The following is a 25,000-nucleotide window of genomic DNA, read 5'->3' as shown; positions in this document are numbered from 1 at the left end:
ACTTTTGCACAGCAGTGTGTGTGTGTGTGTGTGTGTGTGTGTGTGTGTGTGTGTGTGTGTGTGTGTGTGTGTGTGTGTATAGGCCCATATGTGTAGAAGCTAGTTATGTTTATTGAATATGCTCCATGTATAGGCTAGAGTATTCATAATTTTAACATCTCTTATTGTTACTTTAATAATAAAATATCCTTATTGAAAGCAGTTTATTTAATGCTTGACATTATAGGGAATTGCAGAAGTAAGAGAAATGCTGAACATTATGTGTAATTCAGTGCAATGTCTCAACACAATGCTCTCCCTCCTCCAGTTTCACTGAAAAGCAGGGTGTCACTGTTTCTAGTGGTCTAACACTTTTGAACGCTCTGTACTGTATGTAGTAATGTGCTATGACCTGTAGGTGGGGGTAGAGAACTCCAATCTGTCACTGCTACTTTTAGGTTTCGTACCCTTTTATTATTGTGGAAAACAGGGCCTTATTCACATTCATTGATTAAAAAAAATACATTAAATACAGTTTAAAGACTATTGTGTTAAAAGTCAATAACAGACTTCAAAAGGTTCTTTACCATCAAATGTAATTTAATTAATCAAAATACTTGCAGAATAAAAGGGTCTGCTTTGTTTTACCTTAGTAAATTCAAACACTGTGTGTGTGTGTGTGTGTGTGTGTGTGTGTGTGTGTGTGTGTGTGTGTGTGTGTGTGTGTGTGTGTGTGTGTGTGTGTGTATTTTATTAAAAAATTTAATTTATTAATTAATTTCATTTAATTTAAATATTTATTCACAAGAGATCTTATGCGGTGTAGCACAGTTGGCCTTTATCAGAGTTAACACAATTGGTGATGGGATATAGATTTTATTATAAAAAATATTAATATCTGCAACAAGATTGTCTGGTGACTTTTCACAATACGCAGGGGCTGTGCTGTGTTTGAAATGTATTCCTTATTATAGCATTATATATTGTAGAGATACACGCAGGCTCTCTCTACCTTGAAATGATTCATAAGTGCAAAGTGTGCTATGGGCAAGGCCCTATCACTTCTGCCTGAATATGTGTCAGTGTTTCACAACTACAGATTAATCCTTTAAAGGACCAAGAGGTGACTCAATAATTCCACAAGGACTCCCGGGATCCATTCTAACCCTAACCCTAACCCTAACCCTAACTCTAACCCAAACTCTTAACTCAATAATTCCACAAGACCCAGATCCATTCTAACCTTAACCCTAACCCAAACTCTAACCCTAACCCTAACCCTAACCCTAACCCTAACCCAATAATTCCACAGGACTCCCTGGATCCATTCTAACCCTAACCCTAACCCTAACCCTAACTCTAACCCAAACTCTAACCCTAACCCTAACCCTAACCCTAACTCAATAATTCCACAGGACTCCCTGGATCCATTCTAACCCTAACCCTAACCCTAACTCTAACCCAAACTCTTAACTCAATAATTCCACAAGGACTCCCGGGATCCATTCTAACCCTAACCCTAACCCTAACCCTAACCCTAACCCAAACTCTAACCCTAACCCTAACCCTAACCCTAACTCAATAATTCCACTGGACTCCCTGGATCCATTCTTTGGCTGCCCTTCTCAGAAACCAACTGCTGCTTTTCCTAAAACTCACATATTTTGAATGTCTCTGTAATATTGCATGTCTGATTCAGAACGGAGTTAAGACACCACCTTTCAGGCAAATTATAACCATGCAATTTCCAACAAACAGTAAGAAGCTAATAAAGTGAGTGAAAAGTGACCTCCCCACGTACAGACACAACCACTGCAAATCAGCATGGGGTAATTACACAATAATCTTGTAGTGTACACTGCATATCTACTACGACATTACAAAAGAATACTTGCTGAGGTACATTGAAGCTATAAGATTTGTTTTCTTATCCAATCTCATTGAGGTAAATAAAAATAACTCCAGGGTGCTTTTTTCAACTATAGATAAATTAATTAATCCTTCGTCTTCATCTGTTAGTAACCTAGAAGTGTCATCTACTAAGTGTGAAGAATTTCTCAATTACTTTCAAAATAAAGTAAAGACTATTAGGGAACAATTTCCAGTCTATAGTTGTGATTTAAATATTTCAGACAGGGAGAAACAGTGATTAATTCATTTTCTTTAATTACTGTACAGGATCTCAATGTGATTGTAATGCAGATTAAACCTGCTACTAGTACTTCACATCGCATTCCATCAAGGTTTCTCAAGGATGTCCTTAGTTACCTATGTAATGATATTCTTGCAATTATAAATAGTTCACTGGAAAATGGAATAGTTCCAGCCCCTTTAAAACTTAAAAAACCCAACTCAGATAGCTCAGTTATGAATAATTTTAGACCCATTTCAAATCTTCCTTTTTAACTGAGGTTAAAGCAGTGTTAAAGCAGCTTAATGGATTCTTGAATACTAATAATATTTTTGCAGAGTTTCAATCTGGGTTTCGTTCCCTGCCCTGGTAAGAGTAAACAATGATGTATTCATGAGTGCAGATTCAAATTCTGTATCCATTCTAGTTCTGTTGGACCTTAGTGCAGCTTGATTCTGTTTTAATTGATTGTATTTAATTGATCTAAACTGAATTAGATCTTACCTTTCAAACAGACAGTTTTTAGTTTTGCTTGGGGAGTCAGAAAGTATTGCCTGTGGTGTTCCTCAGGGTTCTGTACTTGGTCCATTATTATTCTCTTTATACATGTTAGGCCATTATTCGTAAACATGCTGTAAATTTTCACTGCTATGCTGATGATACACAGTTATAGATCTCTGTGAACCCTGGTGACATTATCAGTCTTACTTGAGTGTATTATTGACATCACAATTTGGATGTCCCAAAATGTAATGCAATTAAACTCTGATAAGACAGAAGTTTTGATAGTAGGTTCTCAGCAGCAACTTGACTTGGATGACTTAACTCCAAAATTAAAATCTGAGGTGAGAAATCAGGGTGTTGTCTTTGACTCTGCTTTAAGTTCTGAGGCAGATATTAAAAGGATTACAAAGGTGTCTTTTTATCATCTAAGAAATATTGCCAAAATGAGTTCACTTCTGTCATTCTACAATGCTGACTGGACTACTGTAACTCTCTGTTTGCTGGGCTTACTAACTAAGTCTTATCACGGCTGCAGCTTGTGCAAAATTCAGCTGCAAGGGTTCTCACCAGAACACAAAAGAGAGCACATAGAACTCCTATGCTGGCATCTCTGCACTGGCTTCCAGTGAAATACAGAATTGATTTTAAAATTCTATTACTTATGTTTAAAGCACTAAATGGAATGGCACCAGATTACTTGTCAAAGTTATTGTCTCTCTATTTGCCTCAGTGTGCATTGAGGTCAGTTGATAGTGGCCGGAGCTGCACTCAAAGGGTAAGCCTTAGAAAGAAAGAAGAGGTTGCTTTTTGTGTTCAAGCTCAGCAACAGTGGAACTCTGCCTGTGGTTAATTTTAAATCAAGGCTAAAGACTTACCTTTATCATTTAGCCTTCTGATTTTATTCTGACATGTCATGATTATTTTAATTGTTTTATTTAATTATTGTATGTATTTTATATCCCTTCATGAGTATTTTGTATCCTCTGTTAGTGTTTTTATAATGTCTGTCTTTGTAATTGTGAACTTGTGTGAAGTGCCTTGAACCTCATAGCATGAAAGGCTCTCTATAAATACAGATTTTGATTATTATTATTATTATATTACACAATTTACCATGCATTGCTTTATCATGCTTTGCTGTGACTTTACTATACACAGTATACTGCAGTAAACTTTAATGAGAATGGCATTCACATGACCACATTGCTTGCATGTGACTTTAATAGACGTGGCTGTGAGTTGTTACATCCTTGTGTCTCTTTTCTGTCACAGCAGGGAGGGCAGTGCAGTGTTTCTGCTCTCATACACTGCTGTGCAAAAGTCTTAGACACGTTGTATTTTGCTACTCTGATACATTACGAGTATCAACAATTTACTCAAAGCCTCCACTAGTGTTTTCTATTATTAGAACAACCTTGACTTGCATAAAGAAGGAAAAACATTGAGTGAAATAGCTCACATCACTTGATTTTCAAGGTGTGGTATCCAAAGCATAATCAACAAGTACAGAGGAACATCATCTGTAATTGACAAACCCAGGACTGGAAGACCCAAAGCTCTCTAACAAGGATGAGCAATACTTATATCCTTAAGGAATAGAAAGAAGACAAGCATTGAATTAACAACAGAACTGGCAGAAGGCACAAGTGTTGTTGTCCACCCATCAACAGTCCAAAGCACCTTTGACCATTGTTCTATAGTCCAATGTGTGTTCTTATGCATACTTTAGCCTTTAGTCTTGTTCCCCTTTCTAAACAGAGACATTCTTACGGCAACACATCCTTTAAGTCCCGATTTCAAGAGTGACCTTCGACCCTTCGGACCTTTGTAAACTTTCTTACATTCTTATGTTCTTATGACCCGTGTGCTTAATGACGGCAGAGCAGGATCTACCACATCAAGGCGGTAGAACCTGGAGAAAGTATGTGGCGTAGCCCAGCTAGCCGCAGTGCAAATATTGGACAGTGAGGCCCTTCTGAACAGGGCCCAAGATCTATCCAACCCTCTAGTGGAGTATGCGGCTACCCTCCCAGGTGGGTGCAAGTCAGCACCATCATACACAGTCAAGACTGTGTCCACAATCCAATGTGACAGATGTTGCTTAGAGAGGGGCTGTCCTAGGGTCCGTGTCCCGTGACAGACAAAGCTAGTCAGACTGATGCAGAGCTCTTGTCCTATCCATGTAGCATCTCAATGCCCGCACTGGGCAGAGGAAATTCAATCTATCATCCTCCGTTGAATCAAATGATGGTGGATGGAAGGACTCCAGTTCCACAGATTGATTAATGTGGAAGGCTGTGATCACCTTGGTGAGGAAAGCAGGGTTGATGTGCAACGTGGGCAGGTGGCCATGTTGCTACCTCCCCACTCTTCCACGTGGGGCAGGTCCAACGCTGGTGAGCTTCTGTCACCAGGACAGTTCCAGTCCCCATGGCTCCGCTGGGTGACCGAAGGAATCGCCTACAGGGCACACCAGCAGCAAACAACCGGACACATCCAGCAGACAGAGGGAACGCAGGACATGGCCAGCCCACACACCAGGGTAAGCGCCCTAAACAGCCACCCCAAACTGACTTGCCGCAGCCTCAGCAGCACGAGCAGGGCCCCTGAACAGGACAGACAGAGACGTGGAGTTTGGTGAAGCTGAGCATTTAATAAACAAAATAAAAGATTAAACAAAAACAGCACACCAAAACAGGACACGGCACTTGTGGCCAAAATAAATAGGCAAACAATTATTTTAACTCTCCTCTCCACACCCATTCTCCGCTCACGAACACACAACCCCGAGTGAGTGAAAACATGCATGCAGCTGTACTGAGACTCGACTGCTAATCAATCATTCAATTGGAGTCTCGGTACAACTGCATGTGAATTAATAATAATAACGAAGATAGAATAACTAAAACAGAAGTCAGAGAACCACTGGCAAACTCAGACCACAACATGGTCTCATTTGAAGTGTTTTTTAAAACCCCAAAAGTAATGACTAAAGCTAAGGGTTACAATTTTAGAAAAGCAAACTATGAAGGTATGAAACAGAGACTAACAGAAGTAGATTGGAGTAAAATACAGAAAACACCCACAGAAGAAGGATGGTTGTTCTTCAAAAATATAGTACTAGAGGCGCAAAACAATTACATCCCTAAAGTAGACAAATCTAATTGTAAAACTAAATTGCCAAAATGGTTTAATAGATCAATTAAAAAAAATATTCAGCGAAAAAAGGCACTTTACAGAGCATTAAAAAAGGACCAAAAAGAAAGTACGCAAAAAGAGTACACAGAACTGCAAACGCAAGTCAAAAAGGAAGTTAGAAAGGCCAAGCGAGAAATAGAAATGAACATTGCTAAGGGGGCTAAAACCAATTCCAAAATGTTTTTCCAATATTACAACAGCAAGCGAACATTCAAAGAGGAGGTTAAATGTTTAAGAGATACAAATGGCAAAATCGTAGATGAAGAAAAAATGGCAAATATATTAAATGATTACTTTTCACAAGTTTTTACAAAGGAAGATACTGACAACATGCCCCACATGTCATCTAGTTCATATCCAGTTTTAAATAACTTTAGCATAACTGAGGCAGAAGTGTTAAAGGGACTAGGAGCTCTTAAAATAAACAAATCCCCTGGGCCGGATGAGATCCTCCCAATAGTACTCAAAGAAATGAAAGAAGTAATTTACAAACCGTTAACCAAGATCATGCAGCAGTCTCTTCACACAGGAGTGGTACCGACAGACATACATTAATGATTTAGATTCTGGTATAGTAAGCAAACTTGTTAAATTTGCAGACGACACAAAAGTAGGAGGAGTGGCAAACACTGTTGCAGCAGCAAAGGTCATTCAAAATGATCTAGACAAGATTCAGAACTGGGCAGACACATGGCAAGTGACATTTAATAGAGAAAAGTGTAAGGTACTGCACGCAGGAAATAAAAATGTATATTATAAATAACATATGGGAGATACTGAAATTGGAGAAGGAATCTATGAAAAAGACCTAGGAGTTTTTGTTGACTCAGAAATGTCTTCATCTAGACAATGTGGGGAAGCGATAAAAAAGGCTAACAAGATGCTCGGATACATTGTGAAAAGTGTTGAATTTAAATCAAGGGAAGTAATGTTAAAACTGTACAATGCACTAGTAAGACCTCATCTTGAATATTGTGTTCAGTTTTGGTCACCTCGCTATAAAAAAGATATTGCTGCTCTAGAAAGAGTGCAAAGAAGAGCGACCAGAATTATTCCGGGCTTAAAAGGCATGTCATATGCAGACAGGCTAAAAGAATTGAATCTGTTCAGTCTTGAACAAAGAAGACTACGTGGCGACCTAATTCAAGCATTCAAAATTCTAAAAGGTATTGACAGTGTCAACCCAAGGGACTTTTTCAGCCTGAAAAAAGAAACAAGGACCAGGGGTCACAAATGGAGATTAGAGAAAGGGGCATTCAGAACAGAAAATAGGAAGCACTTTTTTACACAGAGAATTGCGAGGGTCTGGAATCAACTTCCCAGTAATGTTGTTGAAGCTGACACCCTGGGATCCTTCAAGAAGCTGCTTGATGAGATTTTGGGATCAATAAGCTACTAACAACCAAACGAGCAAGATGGGCCAAATGGCCTCCTCTCGTTTGTAAACTTTCTTATGTTCTTATGTTCTTAATCTAGTGCAATTTCCTGTGCTCACATATTATTACCTGCACGTGAAGTGCTGTGCAATCCTTGTGCCTAAATACAAATATACATTTTAAATCACTTGTGTTACACAGACCCGTTTATATCCCGTGTACCAATGACTATACACCAACATTAACACACTACATGCAACATACAACACAAATAAATAGCCCAGGGGCGGGGCACTTTGCCACATGGCCACAGCCATATCGGCCATTCAGCTGGGTCTGCTTCGCATGTGCCCGCTACAAGCATGGCTCAATGCGTTTCAGCTCAACACCAAGCATGACAGACACCGTCAGCTGACTGTGTCTCAAGCGTGCTCGGGAGCCCTACACTGGTGGAGGATGACCTCTCATCTCTGTGAGGGTGTGCGAATGGGAGTAGTGTTAAACAGCCAAGTGGTGATGACGGACGCCTCCAGCTTGGGTTGGGGGGCGGTCTGGGAAGGCAGAGGAGTACGCAGATCCTGGCCGGTGTATTTAGTGGCTATTTCTGCTTGCCATGCCCTGGTAGATTCGATGTCTCCCGGTGCACATTTCTTGGCTACCCAATTTCTTAAAGGCGTTCAGCAGTTACCTCTTACCAGGACTGTTCTCCCCGAATGGAGCCTTAATACTGTACTGGAGGCTCTCACGAAGGCCCCGCTTGAGCCCATACACTCCATAGAGTTGAAGTACCTGTCCATGAAGACAGCCTTCCTTGTGACTATCACTTCTGCTAAGTGGGTCAGTGAGCTGCAGCCGCTGTCTGTGCACAGCTCTTGCATGCGTATTTGGGAGGATGGCAGCAGGGTGTCTCTGCACACCAACCCTCCTCCCCAAGGTGATCACAGCCTTCCACAATAATCAGTCTGTGGAACTGGAGTCCTTCCATCCACCACCATTTTCTTCAACGGAGGATGAGAGATTTCATTTCCTTTGCCCAGTGTGGGCATTGAGATGCTACGTTGATAGGACAAGAGCTCTGCATCAGTCTGAAGCTCTTTGTCTGTCACGGGACACGGACTCTAGGACTGCCCCTCTCTAAGCAGCTTCTGTCACATTGGATTGTGGACACAGTCTCGACTGCTTATGATGGTGCTGGCTTGCCCCCACCTGAAAGGGAACGTTAGGTTACTTACCGTAACCCTGGTTCCCTGAAAGAGAAGATGACCACCAATCGCAAGGTCATATCGATCACCCTCATGGGTTTGATGGAAAATGAGAAATGGCTTCCTCGGGATGACAGTTTTATCTCCTTGGTGGGCAGGACCGAGTGCATCATCCCAGTAAGGAGCCTATTGGCAGCTCTGGTATAGAGAGGTCATCGATACCTGCCCAATGGGTAGGCATATCCCATACGTAATGTTCATTGGTGATCGTTTTCTCTTTCAGGGAACCAGGGTTACAGTAAGTAACCTAAAGTTTTCGAACCTCTGCCAGCTGCTGCGAGGCTGGCCCTGGGAGACTGCCATGGATGAAAGTCAGGTGAAAGACACCCTCTGGTTCCCAAAACCTGGCAGACTCCAACTGTGGGTCTGGCCCCTGAATAAGACCGTCTGTCCGCCTTAGGGCTCTCAGACGCAGTTGAATGCTAGGGCTTCTTCCACAAGAGCGCTGTATGTCTACAAATGGAAATATTTTCAAAATTGCAGTTCCTGTATGCATATCTGAGACTATGGAAACATGTTGTTGCTGTACATAAACCCTGCTTTCCTCCCTGAAGTGATTACAGCATTTATCTTGAATCATTTAGTGGAAATAAAGGCTTTTCATCCCCCTCCCTTTGCAGAGGAGACAGATAGGAGATTAAATTCCCTCTGCCGAGTTCGGGCATTGAGATGCTATGTGAACAGAACGAGAGCACTGTGTAAGTCTGACCAGCTCTTCACTTGTCATGGTGAACAGGTCCGTGGTCCAGCCCTCTCTAAGCAGCGACTGTCCCGTTGGATTGTGGACACGGTTTCGATTGTGTATACTAATACCGGCCTGCCCCTACCTGGGAGGGTAGCTGGGCACTCAAGCAGAGGTGTGGCTACGTCATGGGCCCTCTTCAGAGTTGCCTCATTGACCGATATTTGTACTGCAGCTAGCTGGGCTACTCCTCGTACATTTACCGGGTTCTACCGACTTAATGTCATAGATCCCTCTATGGTTTCAATAGGCACTAGGGTCCTTGAGGTTGCACGCTCACACCACCAACACCAGATGGTGGTAGAAAGATGTCTCTCATATGCTGTCTGCTCATTCTCCCTCACAACGGCTTTGGTATACTTTCCCAAAAGTATTGTTTGGGCGGTCATCTTCGAATTGAAAGGGAACGATAGGTTACGGATGTAGCCCCAGTACCCTGAAAGAGAAGATGACCTCCAGCTTTGCGAGGATGTGTCACTCACAGTCACAGGTTCAATGCAAAAGAGACTGAAGTCTCCATGCAGTGAATATTTATTACCTAGGGAGGCGGGACCGAGGGCGTCACTCCACGGAGGAGCCTATTGGCAGCTTTGATATAAAATGTTCAACGAATACCTGACAAGCAGGCATATCCCAAAAGTATTGTTTTGGCAGTCATCTTCTCTTTCAGGGAACGTTTTTCTTGAGTACAGTTTCCTAGTAACTCATGACGTTGTATTCTGGGAGACGTAGTTGTTAGTGGAAGTTTTAGGGGAGGCAGACAAACTGTACAGCAACATTGTTATACATATTTTTACGCATTAAATTGAAAATTAGTGCAATTTTGGATTTTTTTGCCTGTGAAAACTAGATGTATGCAGCTTATCTAGACCACTGTGCTCCCTCACCTTGAAGAGTCTTGTGGAGTTTTTTCCGAAGATTGTTCTTTGCTGGATTACTTAGTTAGCATGGTAATAATGATTTAAACAGAAACGACAATAGAGAATCACAAAGAACATACACAATATGATATTAAAGGTAATAGATCAAATAAATATTAGGAACATGTAGATAATGCAATGTTTAGTTTCTCATTGCTTTTGATCTCTTCTCCAGCCAAGGTATTCCATGTTACATAACCCCAAGAACCTTTTACTGGAAATCTTGAGGAGGTGTTTTTAAATACCAAGCGTCCCAGAAATAAAAACCTGGAAAATATTTTCTTAAAAGTGTTTCAACGCAGCCAAGCTGAGATTTTAATATAATATAAAACTGATGTGTCTTAGAACAAGACCAGCTGACAAAAAAAAAAAGTTACAGAAGAGTTGCCAAGCCACGTTTCAAGTACAATGCCAAGATGAAGAATTTCACACCCAGCTCATCCTACAGATGCTCGGCTGGGTAGAGATCTAGGGGGTATGCTGGAAATGGCAGGTATGTAACGTAGTTCTTGGTCCTATTCATCTTCGCGCTCTTCTTGAAAAACGCACAGAAACAATACATTCAATGTAAAAGACTCAGGGTAAATATATACGTCTAACATTCCGCTTGTAAAGGATAACTAACGGGCAAAAGTCTATGAATAACAACTGTGTAGAAATATTGAATGTATCGTGCACAACGCATAACCCCGGCTATCTTTCACAAAGCAAGCCACAAGGGTCTGTACTTGGACCCTTACTGTTCTTTAAAATAATAAATGGTATTGACAAAGTTAACGCAAGACTACTTCAAATTTAGCACAGAGAGAAGAACGATAGCGCACAAGTGGAGAGAGTTCGTACCGACCTTCGAGGTATTGGCTATAATACCAGCCTGCAAAGAAAATAAATGATGAACAATGTGTGCCGTGGTGCTGCAGGGAAACTGAGCTCGTTACAATACAATCTAAAAATACACACAGGATAAGCGCTTGTGCATGTGTGTATTTTGTGTGTTTTTGTGACTGGGAGCGAGTGGGGTCGGTTTTTTTTTTGTGGAATTTTGTAAGGTCTGGGCTCAATGCCAATTTGCTTTTGCAGAGTCTCGGATAATGAATTGATTATAACAAGAGCAGCCTTCTCCTCACTTGCTCTTCTGTGAGCTGTGTCGGGTTTTTTTTTTTTTGGGGGGGGGGGGGGGGTTGCGAGTTGAGGTACTGTACTAAATAACCCTAAGGCTAGCTAGCTGACAATGTTTGGCGACGAATGCAAAAGCGAACACGCAAGCTTGTGAGACCGGGCGGTCTACTTTTGTTTTTGCACAGCCAAGTTTTCTCCGTCGGTCAGATAAGCATTTTTGCAGACGAGTTGTGCGCTGGGCTGATAACCTATCTTCACGCACAAGAAGACTTTGGATCGTCAGCCCAGGTCGTCTCTGAGTCGAAATGATGAGGTCTGCATGATGAGAAGCACGAGCACACCAGGTTTGAACTGAACTTCCTGTACTCAGGAGGGTTTTTTTTGACGAAGGTAGGGCACAGTGACGTTTTTTTAAACACTTCTCAACAACATAAATAAGTGAGCGCAGAGCGTGCCTGTGCTGCCAGATTGAGATGGGAAGCATCAGCCGGGACGCGCCGGTAACTCCGGCAGAATCGGACAGAGGTCGACATGAGACACCACAGAACCTAAAAGTGATGATGGACGCCAACCATGTCGACTACCGCTCTTTGAAAAGGGACTACCATCACAGGTGAGTTAATTATTGCATACGTAGATATTCCAATTCACCATACATGCTACCATGGCTAATAGTAAGCGACTCATTTTGCCTATGTATGATATCATTTTAAATCCAGTGTCAAATGCCTTAGGCATACCAGTCAAACAAACCGTCAGAGAGAGAACCTGAACCTGAACCTCAAAAGAGTACAGAAAAAAAAATCGTATTGTTTTAGTTTAACTGCGTTGTTGTTAGTTGTGATTTATTATCGGGGGGGGGGGGGGGGGGGTGTTGCATAAGAGGGCTCAGATGTGATTTTCCTTAATAAATCTTGTTTTTTGTTGGTGCTGACACCTAGACTGCGGGGACTCCAGTCTAAAGTATTGCCCCTATGTTACAACACACTGCCGTGTATTTTCAATGAATACCCCGATGCTGCTGATGTCGGTAGGTTTCGTTTTGTTCTGTGTTGTAACCGACAGCACCTGGAATTCTAGAATGTTGATACACGGGTAATAATTTCTCTTAACCGGCTGTGTAAATTACTCAAATTGGTCGTTCAAATAGTTTTAATTAGTCATGCATTTTAGTCCTACAAATCTGTGTCAGTATGATTGGATTTTGAAAAACTAGCCCAAAATATATAATTTTTAAAGCCAACAAGTTTACTGTGATGTAAAGCATATGAGAGTGCAGTACGTGATAATAACTACAGCCGCCAGTGACTGCGCTTCCACAGGGCTGTGTTATTGGGAACAGATCTCAGGACTCAGTTGGTCCATCTATTGAATGAATTACAGTCGATCATGACAAAGCACAGATTTCACAAGTTTGCTGTTAACATCCAGAGCAATGACATTCTAGGGAGTGTGCTGGACATGGCAGGTATGTGAGGTCTTATACCACCAGCCTATAGTTTTTATGTCCACATATCTTTACCTTTCCAAAGTACAATGACTGCATTCTTGCACCACAGAAGGCAAACTACTATGCTGCTTTCTCTAGCAATGTTACCTGTCATTGCTATACACAGCTATGAAAAATAATCCTCACCCTAAAGTGTTAGGAACGAGAGGGGGTTATTTGGCCCGTCTGTGCTTGTTTTAAGCTAACTACTTTCAGTTCCTTCAACCTGTCGTCATACTCGTCACCAGTGACACCCAGTAGACAATTTGATGCAGAAGGTCTCTCCATTCTAAAAGGTTAGTAAAAGCATTGTAAAGTACAGACAAGTATGGTAAAGCATAGATAAGCATTGTAAAACACAGAGAGGTCTGGTAAAGCATAGGGAAGCACTGTAAAGCACAGAGAGGTATGGTAAAGCATAGGGAAGCATTGTAAAGCACAGAGAGGTATGGTAAAGCATAGGGAAGCATTGTAAAGCACAGAGAGGTCTGGTAAAGCATAGGGAAGCACTGTAAAGCACAGAGAGGTATGGTAAAGCATAGGGAAGCATTGTAAAGCACAGAGAGGTCTGGTAAAGCATAGGGAAGCATTGTAAAGCACAGAGAGGTATGGTAAAGCATAGGGAAGCATTGTAAAGCACAGAGAGGTCTGGTAAAGCATAGGGAAGCATTGTAAAGCACAGAGAGGTCTGGTAAAGCATAGGGAAGCATTGTAAAGCACAGAGAGGTATGGTAAAGCATAGGGAAGCATTGTAAAGCACAGAGAGGTCTGGTAAAGCATAGGGAAGCATTGTAAAGCACAGAGAGGTCTGGTAAAGCATAGGGAAGCATTGTAAAGCACAGAGAGGTCTGGTAAAGCATAGGGAAGCATTGTAAAGCACAGAGAGGTCTGGTAAAGCATAGGGAAGCATTGTAAAGCACAGAGAGGTCTGGTAAAGCATAGGGAAGCACTGTAAAGCACAGAGAGGTTTGGTAAAGCATAGGGAAGCATTGTAAAGCATAGGTACACATTGTAAAACACAGTGAGGTATGGTAAAGCATAGAGGATGGAACATAGTACCTGCATTGCACTGAACAGAACCACTCAGAAAGATTACAAATGCCATGAAATAATAAGGGGAGTGTAACAAATATTAAAAATGACATTTTGAAGCAACTTGCATTTTAATCATGTCCCTCTGCCTGGTCAGATCACAGCTCAGGGTTATATATACTCCATTTATACCACATGATATATCATGTTGCATTCATCCAATTTGACTGTAGCATATGGGAGGTGTTCCTAAAAACATATTAATAAAGTGCATGCTTCAAAACACTACAATAAATGTGGACACTCGAAAGTGAAGGAATGTGTGTCTGGTATTTTTAAAAGAAATTCTGTAATGTTTATCTTGCTGAAAGAACCATTGTTCTCTATCCAGAGGTCCAGATTTTTAAAATCCTTCTAGTTTTGGCTTGCGGTGTTATCTCAAAGCTTTGTAAGACACACAAAACATGTATCCACAATTATATTTTGGGAATTAAGATCTAATGTGAGGATTGTGTAGAGAGGGCAGTGTACAGGGAAAAGTCAATTGCCTTGTCCACACAAACTAAAACACATACAGACTGCTCTAAATCAAACATAGAAACATATTGTATCAGAACTAGATGTACAAGAATCACTGAAGTGAAAGATTAAGCAGTTAAACAAAATTACTCTCCCTTACAAATAATGTTTTTTTTGTTTTGTTTTGTTTTGTTTTTTTAAAAACATACATTTTAATTTAGTCTAAATGTGTGAAAAATACATTCAGGTGTTTTTTTTTTTAATTAGATGATGCCTGTGCTGTAAAAGAAATGTCTTTACTGACCATCAACCTCTGCTCCGGTATTGATTATATTAGTAGCACACAGATCTAGTAACCATAGCAACGCAGGTAGCTTTAGATGATGAGAATATCTCGAAGAAAACAAAATTGCCATCTGATCAGAACCATTTCCCTATAAATGTCAATACAAAGATCTGTTGGACAAGATGTACAGAAGAATATTCAAACAAACACTGCTTGAAATGTATTTAAAAAATGACCGTATTCATAATTATTCCTATAACAAAATGTTATGAATATTATTCAAGGACAGATATGCAAAGGAAACCAATACATAATGGATATATGAAATAACCAGGTTTAAGGCATTTTTATACTGTAATATGAATTATACTTTGTTTCCAGCTAAATAAAAATGAAAGGATATTTTGCTGGGTCGAACACAGGATTTTTATGTTCAGGTATTCCCTCATAATTTAAATATTTGTTCGGATATTCATTCGTTTTTCAAAGTAATAAAAGCCATTATATTGCTCTGAACGCAGGCAGAGACAGCACAGCAGCAGGGGCAGGGGGCAGGGGGCGGGCCCCTGCGTGTGTCCCTTTATTTTACAGCAAGACCTTACAACATGTAACAATAGAAAAATCTCCCCAGAGTAAAGAATACGTTGTGTATTCCCAAAATAAATAGTACATAAAGTTGAAAATGCGTTTCTTTTCTTTTTTCTTTTTTTTTTTGTTCATTGCCATTGCTGTTTCCTCACAGTAAACAGTGGCCATCGTCATGTTTTCATAAAGTAATAACATGAGGTTCCCTTTCAATTTGAAGATGGCCACCAAACATTGTTTATGGGCTACACTCCTGCCTATTGGTGGGATACACTCCTGCCTCGATGACCTCCTCGGTTCCCCCTACCGAGAGAATGTAATCGTCACACAGGGAAGGCTCTCTCTTCGCTTCTCAAGTTGGTATGGTAAGACCATCTGTGTTGCATTGAGCCCTTTTTATTACTTAAAAAGCTCTGTGTTGAGCCGGCTGCTCGTTCCCCTGCACTTCATGCTGAAAGCTGGCTTGCCGCTTTCATGGAATCAGTAGCTCCTAAACCGTAGCCCTTTTTTTCTCTTTCTAATACTGTACCTTCAGCACCTGCTCGCTACGCGTGTCAGGCTGCTTGTCTTTCTGTCTGTCATCTGTGCGTTGACTGCCTGTGCAGTATTATTAAAAGAGTGAGTGTGTGTTTTCCCCCGCTTTTTTACTTGGGAGAGCGCTGTTACTCCACCGGGGCTAGGCCTGCCTTGTTCCCATTGCCGAGTTAGGCCACCTTACAATCTAACAGACAGTGTGCTCTCTCCCATCTGTACTGCTGTATTATTATTGTACTGTATTATTGTATTGTGTTTTTCTGTATTGCTAAAGTCAGTCACCCACCACGGCTTCGGCCCTGTCCCCCTGTTGTATGCTACGCGCTGCCTAGGCTTGTGACCACGTGGTTAGGGTAGGCACCATTTCATAGCTGCCCCCGGTGTTTTCTAAATACCGTGGTGCGTGCTTGGCCCGTGCTACTTCAGTGCACAAGGCAGTGAGCCGACGCTGCGCAGTACTCGGTGCACAAGGTGCATGCAGTACTCATGGTACTTGGTGCACGCGGTGCTCATGGTACTCAGTGCAGGTGTGCACGCGGTGTATGTGGTGTGCATTGTACCCGGTGCTGCACGCCACTCTGTGCGCATGGTACCTGTTGCCCCATGCTTAGTGCACTCGGTGCGCATGGTATCTGGTGCTGCACAGCACTCTGTGCGCATGGTACCTGTTGCCCCATGCTTAGTGCACTCGGTGCGCATGGTACCTGGTGCTGCACAGCACTCTGTGCATGCGGTGCGTTAGTACCAAGGTAGTCGGTGCAAGTACTGCACATGCTCTCTGTGTCATGTACTTCTGCTGTAGACACCCCGTACACACTGTGCAACCCAGCAATGTCGGGCAGGGCTGGGTTTCATGCCTGTGAGGCCTGTGGGACTAACATCCCATAGGAAGACAGTCATACCATGTGTGCACGTTGCTTAGGCTCCGAACACACCTCTTCAGCCCTACAAGGCTCTTGCAGCATCTGTGAGCCCCGAGTGCTCTCCAGTCACCTGGAGAGAGTCGCACGGGGGCGTTCTTCATCCCCCTGTAGCGGGTCCTTCTCAGCCACACCTCTCAATGCCGTCACAGAGCCCTTCCAGGGGGATTCCTTGTGCGCAGGCGTCTGTGTCCACCCGCAGCCGCTGCACTACTGGCGCACTTGCACCTCAGATGCGTGGGTGCTCGCAACCGTACAATGCAGTTAAGCGCTTCAGTTTCACTTGGGACCCCCTCCTTTTCATGGCATCACGGCTACGTTCGTGATGGATCTGCTTCAGGCTCGGTGCTCCAGACCGAAGTGGCAGCCTTGCTGGGAGGGGTTCTACTCGAGATACTTTCTGGTGCCGAAGAAGGACGACGGCTTTCGCCCCATCCTGGACCTGCGTTTCCTCAGCCAGTTTTTGAAACAGACTCCAGTCTGTCCGGCCGGGCGACTGGTTTACCACGGTGGACTTGCGGGATGCATATTTTCACGTCCCCATTCGTCCACAGCATAGAAAATATCTCCCTTTGCCTTTTAAGGCAGCGTTTACGAGTTTTCCGTGCTGCTGTTCGGCCTCTCCCTGGCTCCCCGTACGTTCTCAAAGTGTGTAGACGCTGTCCTCGCCTACAAAACCTACAAAATTCTATAGTTAACTTGAAATCTCCAACTGTTTATCATTACCTGAAAAGGATCTGCGTACCTGGGTATTTTCAAGGCTGGTACCCTGTTCTGGATTTTCTCTAGTAGGCAATAATATCATTGAAATGGTAATAAAAGGCAGGATAATGGATTCACTGGATGTCTGACAAAGTCCATGTTTTATATGTCAGTGTAAAGTTGTCAGTGTGTCGTCTCCTATCAGAGATCCTATGTCAAGGCTACAGACATTGGCAATTAGAAACCTTCTCTTTCTTGACATCGTTGTGAATGATTAATGATAGCCCATGGGCAGGAATGTGATGTCAGCGGCTGGTCACAGTGCAGGGAAAGTGGGGGAGTTATTTAAACACCACAGCAGTAAGATTGTTCTTTCTATTTGAGAGAGTAGCCCCCCAGGATGTAACGCACTGTGTACACTGTCCATTGAGCCCCCCCCCCCATTCTTTCTGTGCTGGACGAGTCCCTTCAAAAGACACAGCTGAAGGAAAATGATCTAGGAGTAAAGTAATAGATTTCATTGCAGTGGTTAGAGTGCTGGGCTGCTGTGTGGAAGGCAGTTGGTTTGAGTAGCTCAGTGGTTAGAGTATTGGATTGCAGTGTGGAAGGTAGTTGGTTTGAGTAGCTCAGTGGTAATAGTGCTAGGCTGCAGTGTGGAAGGTAGGTGGTTTGAGTAGCTCAGTGGTTAGAGTGCTAGGCTTCAGTGTGGAAGGCAGTTGGTTTGAGTAGCTCAATGGTTAGAGTGTTGGTCTGCAGTGTGGAAGGTAGGTGGTTTGAGTAGCTCAGTGGTTAGAGTGCTGGTCTGCTGTGTGGAAGGCAGTGGGTTTGAGTAGCTCAGTGGTAAGAGTGCTAGGCTTCAGTGTGGAAGGCAGTGGGTTTGAGGAGCTCAGTGGTTAGAGTGCTGGTCTGCTGTGTGGAAAGTAGTTGGTTTGAGTAGCTCAGTGGGTAAAGTGCTGGGCTGTATTGTAGAAGATAGTGGGTTTGAGTAGCTAAGATTAATTAAACATAGTGAAATTGTGCTAAAGCACAGAGAGGTATGGTAAAGCAAATTTAAAAACATGGTCAACTATAGTTAATGCATAATCAAAGCATGAAGAAAGCATGGGAAAAATGCTAAATTACCATGTAAATTTACTGTGGTAAACATTGTTAAGGGTAGGGTACTGGGCGCTACAAGAGCAATGGTTTGCATTGAGGGACAATTGGATTGATTTTACTGTAACGTGTTCAGTTTTTTAAATGGTTTTAATTCATTTTATTGTAACTTTAGTTTTTATTGACTTGTAAAGTGCTTTGAGATACTGCAGTATGAAAGGCGCTACATATAAATAAATAAATGTAACTCACTTTCTAAGATAGAGGGTTTGGGTTACCCAGCCATTTTGGGAATGTTGAATCATGGAGATTCTTTAGACTCAGCCTGATGCGTCAGGACCGCTGTGCAGTATCTGTTCCAAATACATAGTGTTGCCTTGCTGGAAATTGCTCAGTGTTTCTTTGAGGTACAGCAGTCTCCCTGCATAGGAACACCTCCTAAGAGAACACTTCGGCTTAGGGAACAACCTTGTGGTGAAATGCAATTTTCCTTGTAAATGCTCAGTCTAAAGGAACAGGAACTTCACTTAAAATAACACCTTTTTAGCACTGATAGTATTTATTGATTCATATCGTGATTGGCCTTGGCATATTGTGTCCGGCGGTCAACACTGTGGCTAAGAGAACACTTGCTTGCCCCATGGGATTATCATAGTATTTCAGTAGCATATTTCAAAAGTTATGAGTTACATGCAGGATGATATAAAGGATGATATGAAGGATGGTATAAAGGATGATATGAAGGATGATATAAAGGATGATATGAAGGATGATATGTAGGATGATATGTAGGATGATATGCAGGATGACATGCAGGATGATATGCAGGATGATATGAAGGATGATATGCAGGATGATATGAAGGATGATATGCAGGATGATATGCAGGATGATATGCAGGCTGATATGAAGGATGATATGAAGGATGATATGTAGGATGATATGTAGGATGACATGCAGGATGACATGCAGGATGACATGCAGGATGATATGAAGGATGATATGAAGGATGATATGCAGGATGACATGTAGGATGATATGAAGGATGATATGCAGGATGATATGCAGGATGATATGCAGGATGATATGTAGGATGATATGTAGGATGACATGCAGGATGACATGCAGGATGACATGCAGGATGATATGTAGGATGCCATAGTGCATGCATCACGATACACGTGATGGGCCTGATGGGCTGCTTGTATAATGCATAAGAAGATAAGGGTCATTTTATGATAGACCATTTTGTTAAAAGACAAATCTACAATGAGCTGTGTTGTGCTTTTGGTCTTCTGTCACGACACAAACAGCACATTCCTCTATTTCTTCATAGCCTTTGTGCGCAATACAACAGGAGACTTATTTGCAGTCTTTCCCATGCTACACTTCCCACTGAAGGAACAGTGTCGACTCGAAGTGTAGCACTGAAGGATCTGTAGCATTCAATATTTTTTCTTAAATAATAGCTTCAAATAAATTACTGTTAAAAACTATGCATGTTTTTCATATAAAAAAATTTCTAACAACCTTGTTTCTTTTCCAGGGTATTTGTAAACAGGAGCTTGGCCCTTGAGAAGATCAAGTGCTATGGGTTTGACATGGATTACACAATAGCAAGTAAGAGTCCCACTTATCTTACTAAGGGACGCACCCTGTCATGATCTACTCCACCATGTTTGTCTCTTTCATAGTAAGGTTATATTTCTGTGTATAATGTAGGTGAAATCCTCACTATCATTATTCAATGATAAAACAAGAGAAAGTTAATAGTTTAACAACCATGGAGAGAGCTTGGGAAAACTGCAAACTACCATGCGCATTTACCGTGGGAAGCTTTAAAAAGGGATTCAATTGATCTAAATCTGAATCTAAATATTTTTTTTCATATTTTTAAAGGTTTGTGTTTAACCATTGAATAAACAACATATAGTTCAACTTGTGTTGTTTTGTGTGCAGCGTACAAGTCTCCACAATATGAGGAGCTGTGCTTCGAGTTGCTGTTGGACAGGCTGGTGTCTATTGGATACCCTCACGAGATCCTGCAGTATAAATACGACCCCACCTTCCCCACCAGGTACGTGCCTTAAAAGCGTTGGGACAGCTCATGCTTTAGGCTCGTAGTGTCATTAGCCTTTTGGCATTGGCAGGAACTCTTGCCTACCCACTGGCTTCCTGCCTTCCTGCTCTCATGGGCTGGAATTTGAACACACCAGTTTGTGTGGATCAGGGATTAGTTTAAAATACCTCCAGATACAGCTGCATCGATGCCTGGGTTTATCAACTGGGAATTCAATCTGAAGGAGGGCAAACCAAGGTTTCAAAATCAATTTTCTTATAGGGCTTGAAACTCACACTAGCCCAGGCACCCAGTCCAGGATTTCAAAAATCAATTAAGTACATTACTTGAATCCTTAGAAGTCAAGAAACACAGACTCAGATTTGACTAATTCATGTTGTGACAAGCGTGATCAGTTCAGATCAGCTTTACCAGGAGGCTCCTGGATCCTGGTCATTTCAAACGCTGGTATTAGCGTTGGCATATTGCCCAATGACTTCTTTGTAGATTTGTTGCTTTGCTTGTGTTTGCCAGGTATGTGGAACAGATTTTAAATTATAAGAAACTAAGTCAAGTGGAATGTGTCGGCTAGTACCTTCTTCTTGAATCACCAATTCACTGCCAAAATACAAGCGGTTTGTATATCCTCTGATATACTGTCATTAATACACTGGCCGAAACATTTATCTTCTCCACTTAGTTTCTTATAGTTTACCTTAGTGTTGTGCCTGAGTGTTTTGAAATTATGGATGGTAGAGCAGAAAGGGTGTGCTTTGGTGTGATAGTTTTGAGTGCTCCTGACACTTTTCTCCAGCCCCTAGTTTTTGATCCAGTCAATGCTGTAACCAATCCCTTGTTTCCTGTCTTCTCAGAGGCCTGGTGTTTGACACCCTCTATGGAAACTTGCTGAAGGTGGACACTCATGGAAACATCCTGGTGTGCACCCATGGCTTCATGTTCCTTAAGGGGTGAGCTGCTGAATACACTTGTTATGGGAATGGGAGTGGGAATGCCGATGGCCCCACATGGAACAGCAGGCTTCAGTATACAAATGTGACAGAGCTGATTTAAAATTTTTTTACCCATGTGGCTCACCTAGTAAAGGCACAGCCGCGTGGTGTGCAAGGTGAGTCATATAGTCAGAGGAGAGCAGGTTTGCATCCTGTAGGTGTGAAGTCGCTGGTCATCCCTGGTGATCCGGCAGGTTTCTCCACATCGCAGCAGACTCTACCTGCCAGGAGCAGGGCTGGCCTTTGTCCATCAGAGGTCGGTTGCTCTTCAACATCTGCTCTCACTCTCCTGGGTGTGAAGAAGCAATGGCTTGGTTATCTGCTCTCACTCTCCTGGGTGTGAAGAAGCAATGGCTTGGTTATCTGCTCTCACTATCCTGGGTGTGAAGAAGCAATGGCTTGGTTATCAGCTCTCACTCTCCTGGGTGTGAAGAAGCAATGGCTTGGTTATCTGCTCTCACTCTCCTGGGTGTGAAGAAGCAAAGGCTTGGTTATCTGCGCTCACTCTCCTGGGTGTGAAGAAGCAATGGCTTGGTTATCTGCTGTCACTCTCCTGGGTGTGAAGAAGCAATGGCTTGGTTATCTGCTGTCACTCTCCTGGGTGTAAAGAAGCAATGGCTTGGTTATCTGCTGTCACTCTCCTGGGTGTGAAGAAGCAATGGCTTGGTTATCTGCTCTCACTCTCCTGGGTGTGAAGAAGCAATGGCTTGGTCATCTGCGTTCATGACCTGTTTAAGATCATGATGTTTATACTTCTTACTTAATTGTTCTAATGTATAAATTCAATGTATATCACTTTGGTTAATGTGTGATTCTTTATCCCTAGTTATGCTCTACCTAGTACTCTAGTCAGGTCTGTAGAAAGCTTGTAATTATTATTTTACTCACCAAATGATCATGTGGGTCATTTTTTAGGCACCCCCTGAGCTCAGGGCCCCAGTACAGCTGTGCCCCATCCCCACCCCCCCTCTGGGCAGCATTGTGTATATGTTAAGTAATTAGGTGCCAGGAAATAGCTTTTCATCCATAACATTTTCTATGAAATATCTCCTTTAAGAAAGAGTGAAGCTACATGATAGTTTGATATATCTGGATTGAATGTGTGTTAGATGCTTTAAAGGGAATATTCTGGAAAACAATTTTTGTTCCATGGCTTTTTTTAGGATGATTGCAGTGTGCTCAGTTTTAAAGCGATAGACAGGCACTGTGCCAGCGGCCGCTTTGTGAACACCTCAAGAGCCTCTTGAAGCCAGACTGTCACCCGTGCTGACCTGTATAGTGGTTCACGGAATGACCTCACTGCTCCACCTACTCCTCACTAGAGAGCAAGGGTTCCTAACTCTCTGTTTGCTTCACCTTTGTCACGTAGTTTAAGATAGTCTAGATTAGCGTTTGCGGGAAAATGTGTGGAATTATGGGTAAAGGTAGGCCCTGCAGAATGTGAGCACTTGCCAGAGTCACACCCCCCTCTGAAACAATCTTAATATCTTTGAATAAATTTACATTTCAGGCATTAATTCTACAAAAACAAGCCAGGATTAGCTGGGTCAGGGACACAATTTAATGAGAATTGGCAGGGCTGACTGGAGCTCTCAGCTAGCCAAGGGGCTGTTATGAATGGGTCCTTGTATGAGGTGGGCACTCATTAAGATGCATGGTACTGTAGGTAAGGATGTCATGTGCTGCCCAATGGACTGATGGGAGTTGTGGTTAAAGTGCCCAGTAGTCACTCCAGCAGCCAATAGTCAAAACACTTTTGCCCTCTATTCACAAGTTAATAATTCAGACAACAGTTGTCACCTCATAGTGTCTATAAAGCCCACATTTTTGACCCGTCACTTTTTCAAGAGATGGAATAATACAATGTATACTTTAAGTGTGACAAAACATGCATTGTTTTTGTAATACGCAGATTCCTGTTTAGGGTTTTGTAGTGGAAAATAGATCCTGAAATGTTGTACCTACTGTCTATAGAAAAAACTGAATATATATCTATCTATCTATATCTATATCTATATCTATATCTATATCTATATATATATATATATATATATATGTATATATACACACAATGTGCAATCTATAAACCATGCCTATTTATGTGTGTATTTCTTTACAATCTTTTCTATGTATAATTAGATGCTGTGCACATACAGTCTTACACTTGGATGCATCTTGCAGTACTTTATAAGTGATGGAGGGCTTCTTCTCATGGCTTTTCTGATTGGCTACAAACATTCCCAGTCTGTTAAAACGTTTAACCTTGTTTAATCCCTAACGCTTTAGGGAGCTAAACAGAAACTACTAACCCAAGTGTCCAGAATAGGTATGAGTTGTCAGAGCCCCTCATACCACCTCCTCCTCAGCCCCACACTTCAGGCTAACATTCCTTCCATAGCCCCTGCTGATCCAGCTGTCCCCTCAGCAACAAGGTCAGCTGACTGGAATGTGCTTCGGCCCGCTGGGAGATGAAAGGGAGGGGCTGCTGCAGCTTGGAGGAAAGCTGCAGTGTGCCTGAACATGCCAATGTGTATCCATACAGAAACAGTCCATTTTAATGTAATGTTTAAAACAGGATAAAGGTGTCTGCCAAGTAAATAAATAACAGTAACAGAGGTTTATTAAAAGACATGGCTAACCATGGTAACCTGTGGTAATGCAGAGTATAACCATGAGAAAAGCACAGGGGAAACTGCAGATCTAACTTTTATAAGGGTGGAGAGCCATGGGGGGTCCACAGCAGTTGACCAAGGTCCCCCAAAAGGTGATTTGCCTTTTTCTAAAAAATCTTGAGAACCTCTGTTTTTAAAATACATATGTTTCATAAGAAGCTGTTTCATATATGTGTACATTATTATCCCAAACCGGTAATCTGTATCCCCAGAGACGGCATAAATATCTAAATTAAATATGTAAATTCTGGAAATGACTTTCTTTAGATCAAACTCTGCATCTCTGAAAGAGTGCGAATGTTCAGTCGCTGGATCTGAGTGAGTGCAAAGCAGATTCCAAAATGAGAAATATTCACCCTGTAGCACTGAGTCTGTAAAAGTTATGTAGCTCATGGTATGATCATCCTTCATACTGTTACCTTTACCTTCAGTACTGCTTATGGGACTGTAATGGAACTTTGTACTTATGAAATGTGTTACATATAGAATAGTGTATAGGGTGCTGTGCGAAAGAAACCCAGCTTGATTTTACACCACACTATATATTTTGTTTATAATCTATAGTTAAAAATGAATAACTCAGCAGTATAGCTAATGATAATGTAGTGGATTTATTCTCCGCTATCCAAAGAGTCTCAGGATTCAGGTTGATTATCAGCTCTAGATATTTTATTCAATGTATACAATGGAAGAGTAAGCAAAGACTTTTAAGACTATATATATATATATATATATATATATATATATATATATATATATATATATATATATTATACAGGATTTTTACAAGCTTGAAGATAAGGGAAACTTCAGTAGGACAACAGATAGGGTATAGCCCAGATAAGATCCAAACAGAGCCATTGTTG

General features: G+C 41.9%; 2 protein-coding genes across 7 annotated transcripts in view; one reads left to right on the top strand and one right to left on the bottom strand.

Annotated features, from left to right (window-relative positions):
- Positions 1-25,000, bottom strand: part of LOC121303195 (sodium-dependent phosphate transporter 1-like) — a 66,775-nt gene that overhangs the window by 14,880 nt on the left and 26,895 nt on the right. The gene's annotated exons all lie outside the window — the stretch shown is intronic.
- The window catches only part of LOC121303196 (cytosolic purine 5'-nucleotidase-like), a 118,413-nt gene continuing 105,080 nt past the window's right edge, over positions 11,668-25,000 (top strand). For 2 of the 3 annotated variants that reach the window (XM_041233747.1, XM_041233746.1), the window contains exons 1-4: positions 11,672-11,844; positions 19,940-20,013; positions 20,353-20,470; positions 21,325-21,420. In XM_041233747.1, the coding sequence (XP_041089681.1) occupies positions 11,705-11,844; positions 19,940-20,013; positions 20,353-20,470; positions 21,325-21,420 (428 nt within the window). In that variant the 5' untranslated portion in view covers positions 11,672-11,704. Of the gene's footprint in view, positions 11,845-19,939; positions 20,014-20,352; positions 20,471-21,324; positions 21,421-25,000 lie in introns of all 3 variants that reach the window. The other variant, XM_041233748.1, reaches the window with a different exon arrangement.

The sequence above is a fragment of the Polyodon spathula genome, chromosome 31, assembly GCF_017654505.1.
Source record: "Polyodon spathula isolate WHYD16114869_AA chromosome 31, ASM1765450v1, whole genome shotgun sequence".
Taxonomy (NCBI): domain Eukaryota; kingdom Metazoa; phylum Chordata; class Actinopteri; order Acipenseriformes; family Polyodontidae; genus Polyodon; species Polyodon spathula.
Note: the sequence above shows the minus strand (reverse complement) of the source record. Positions and strands in the feature narration are given on the sequence as shown.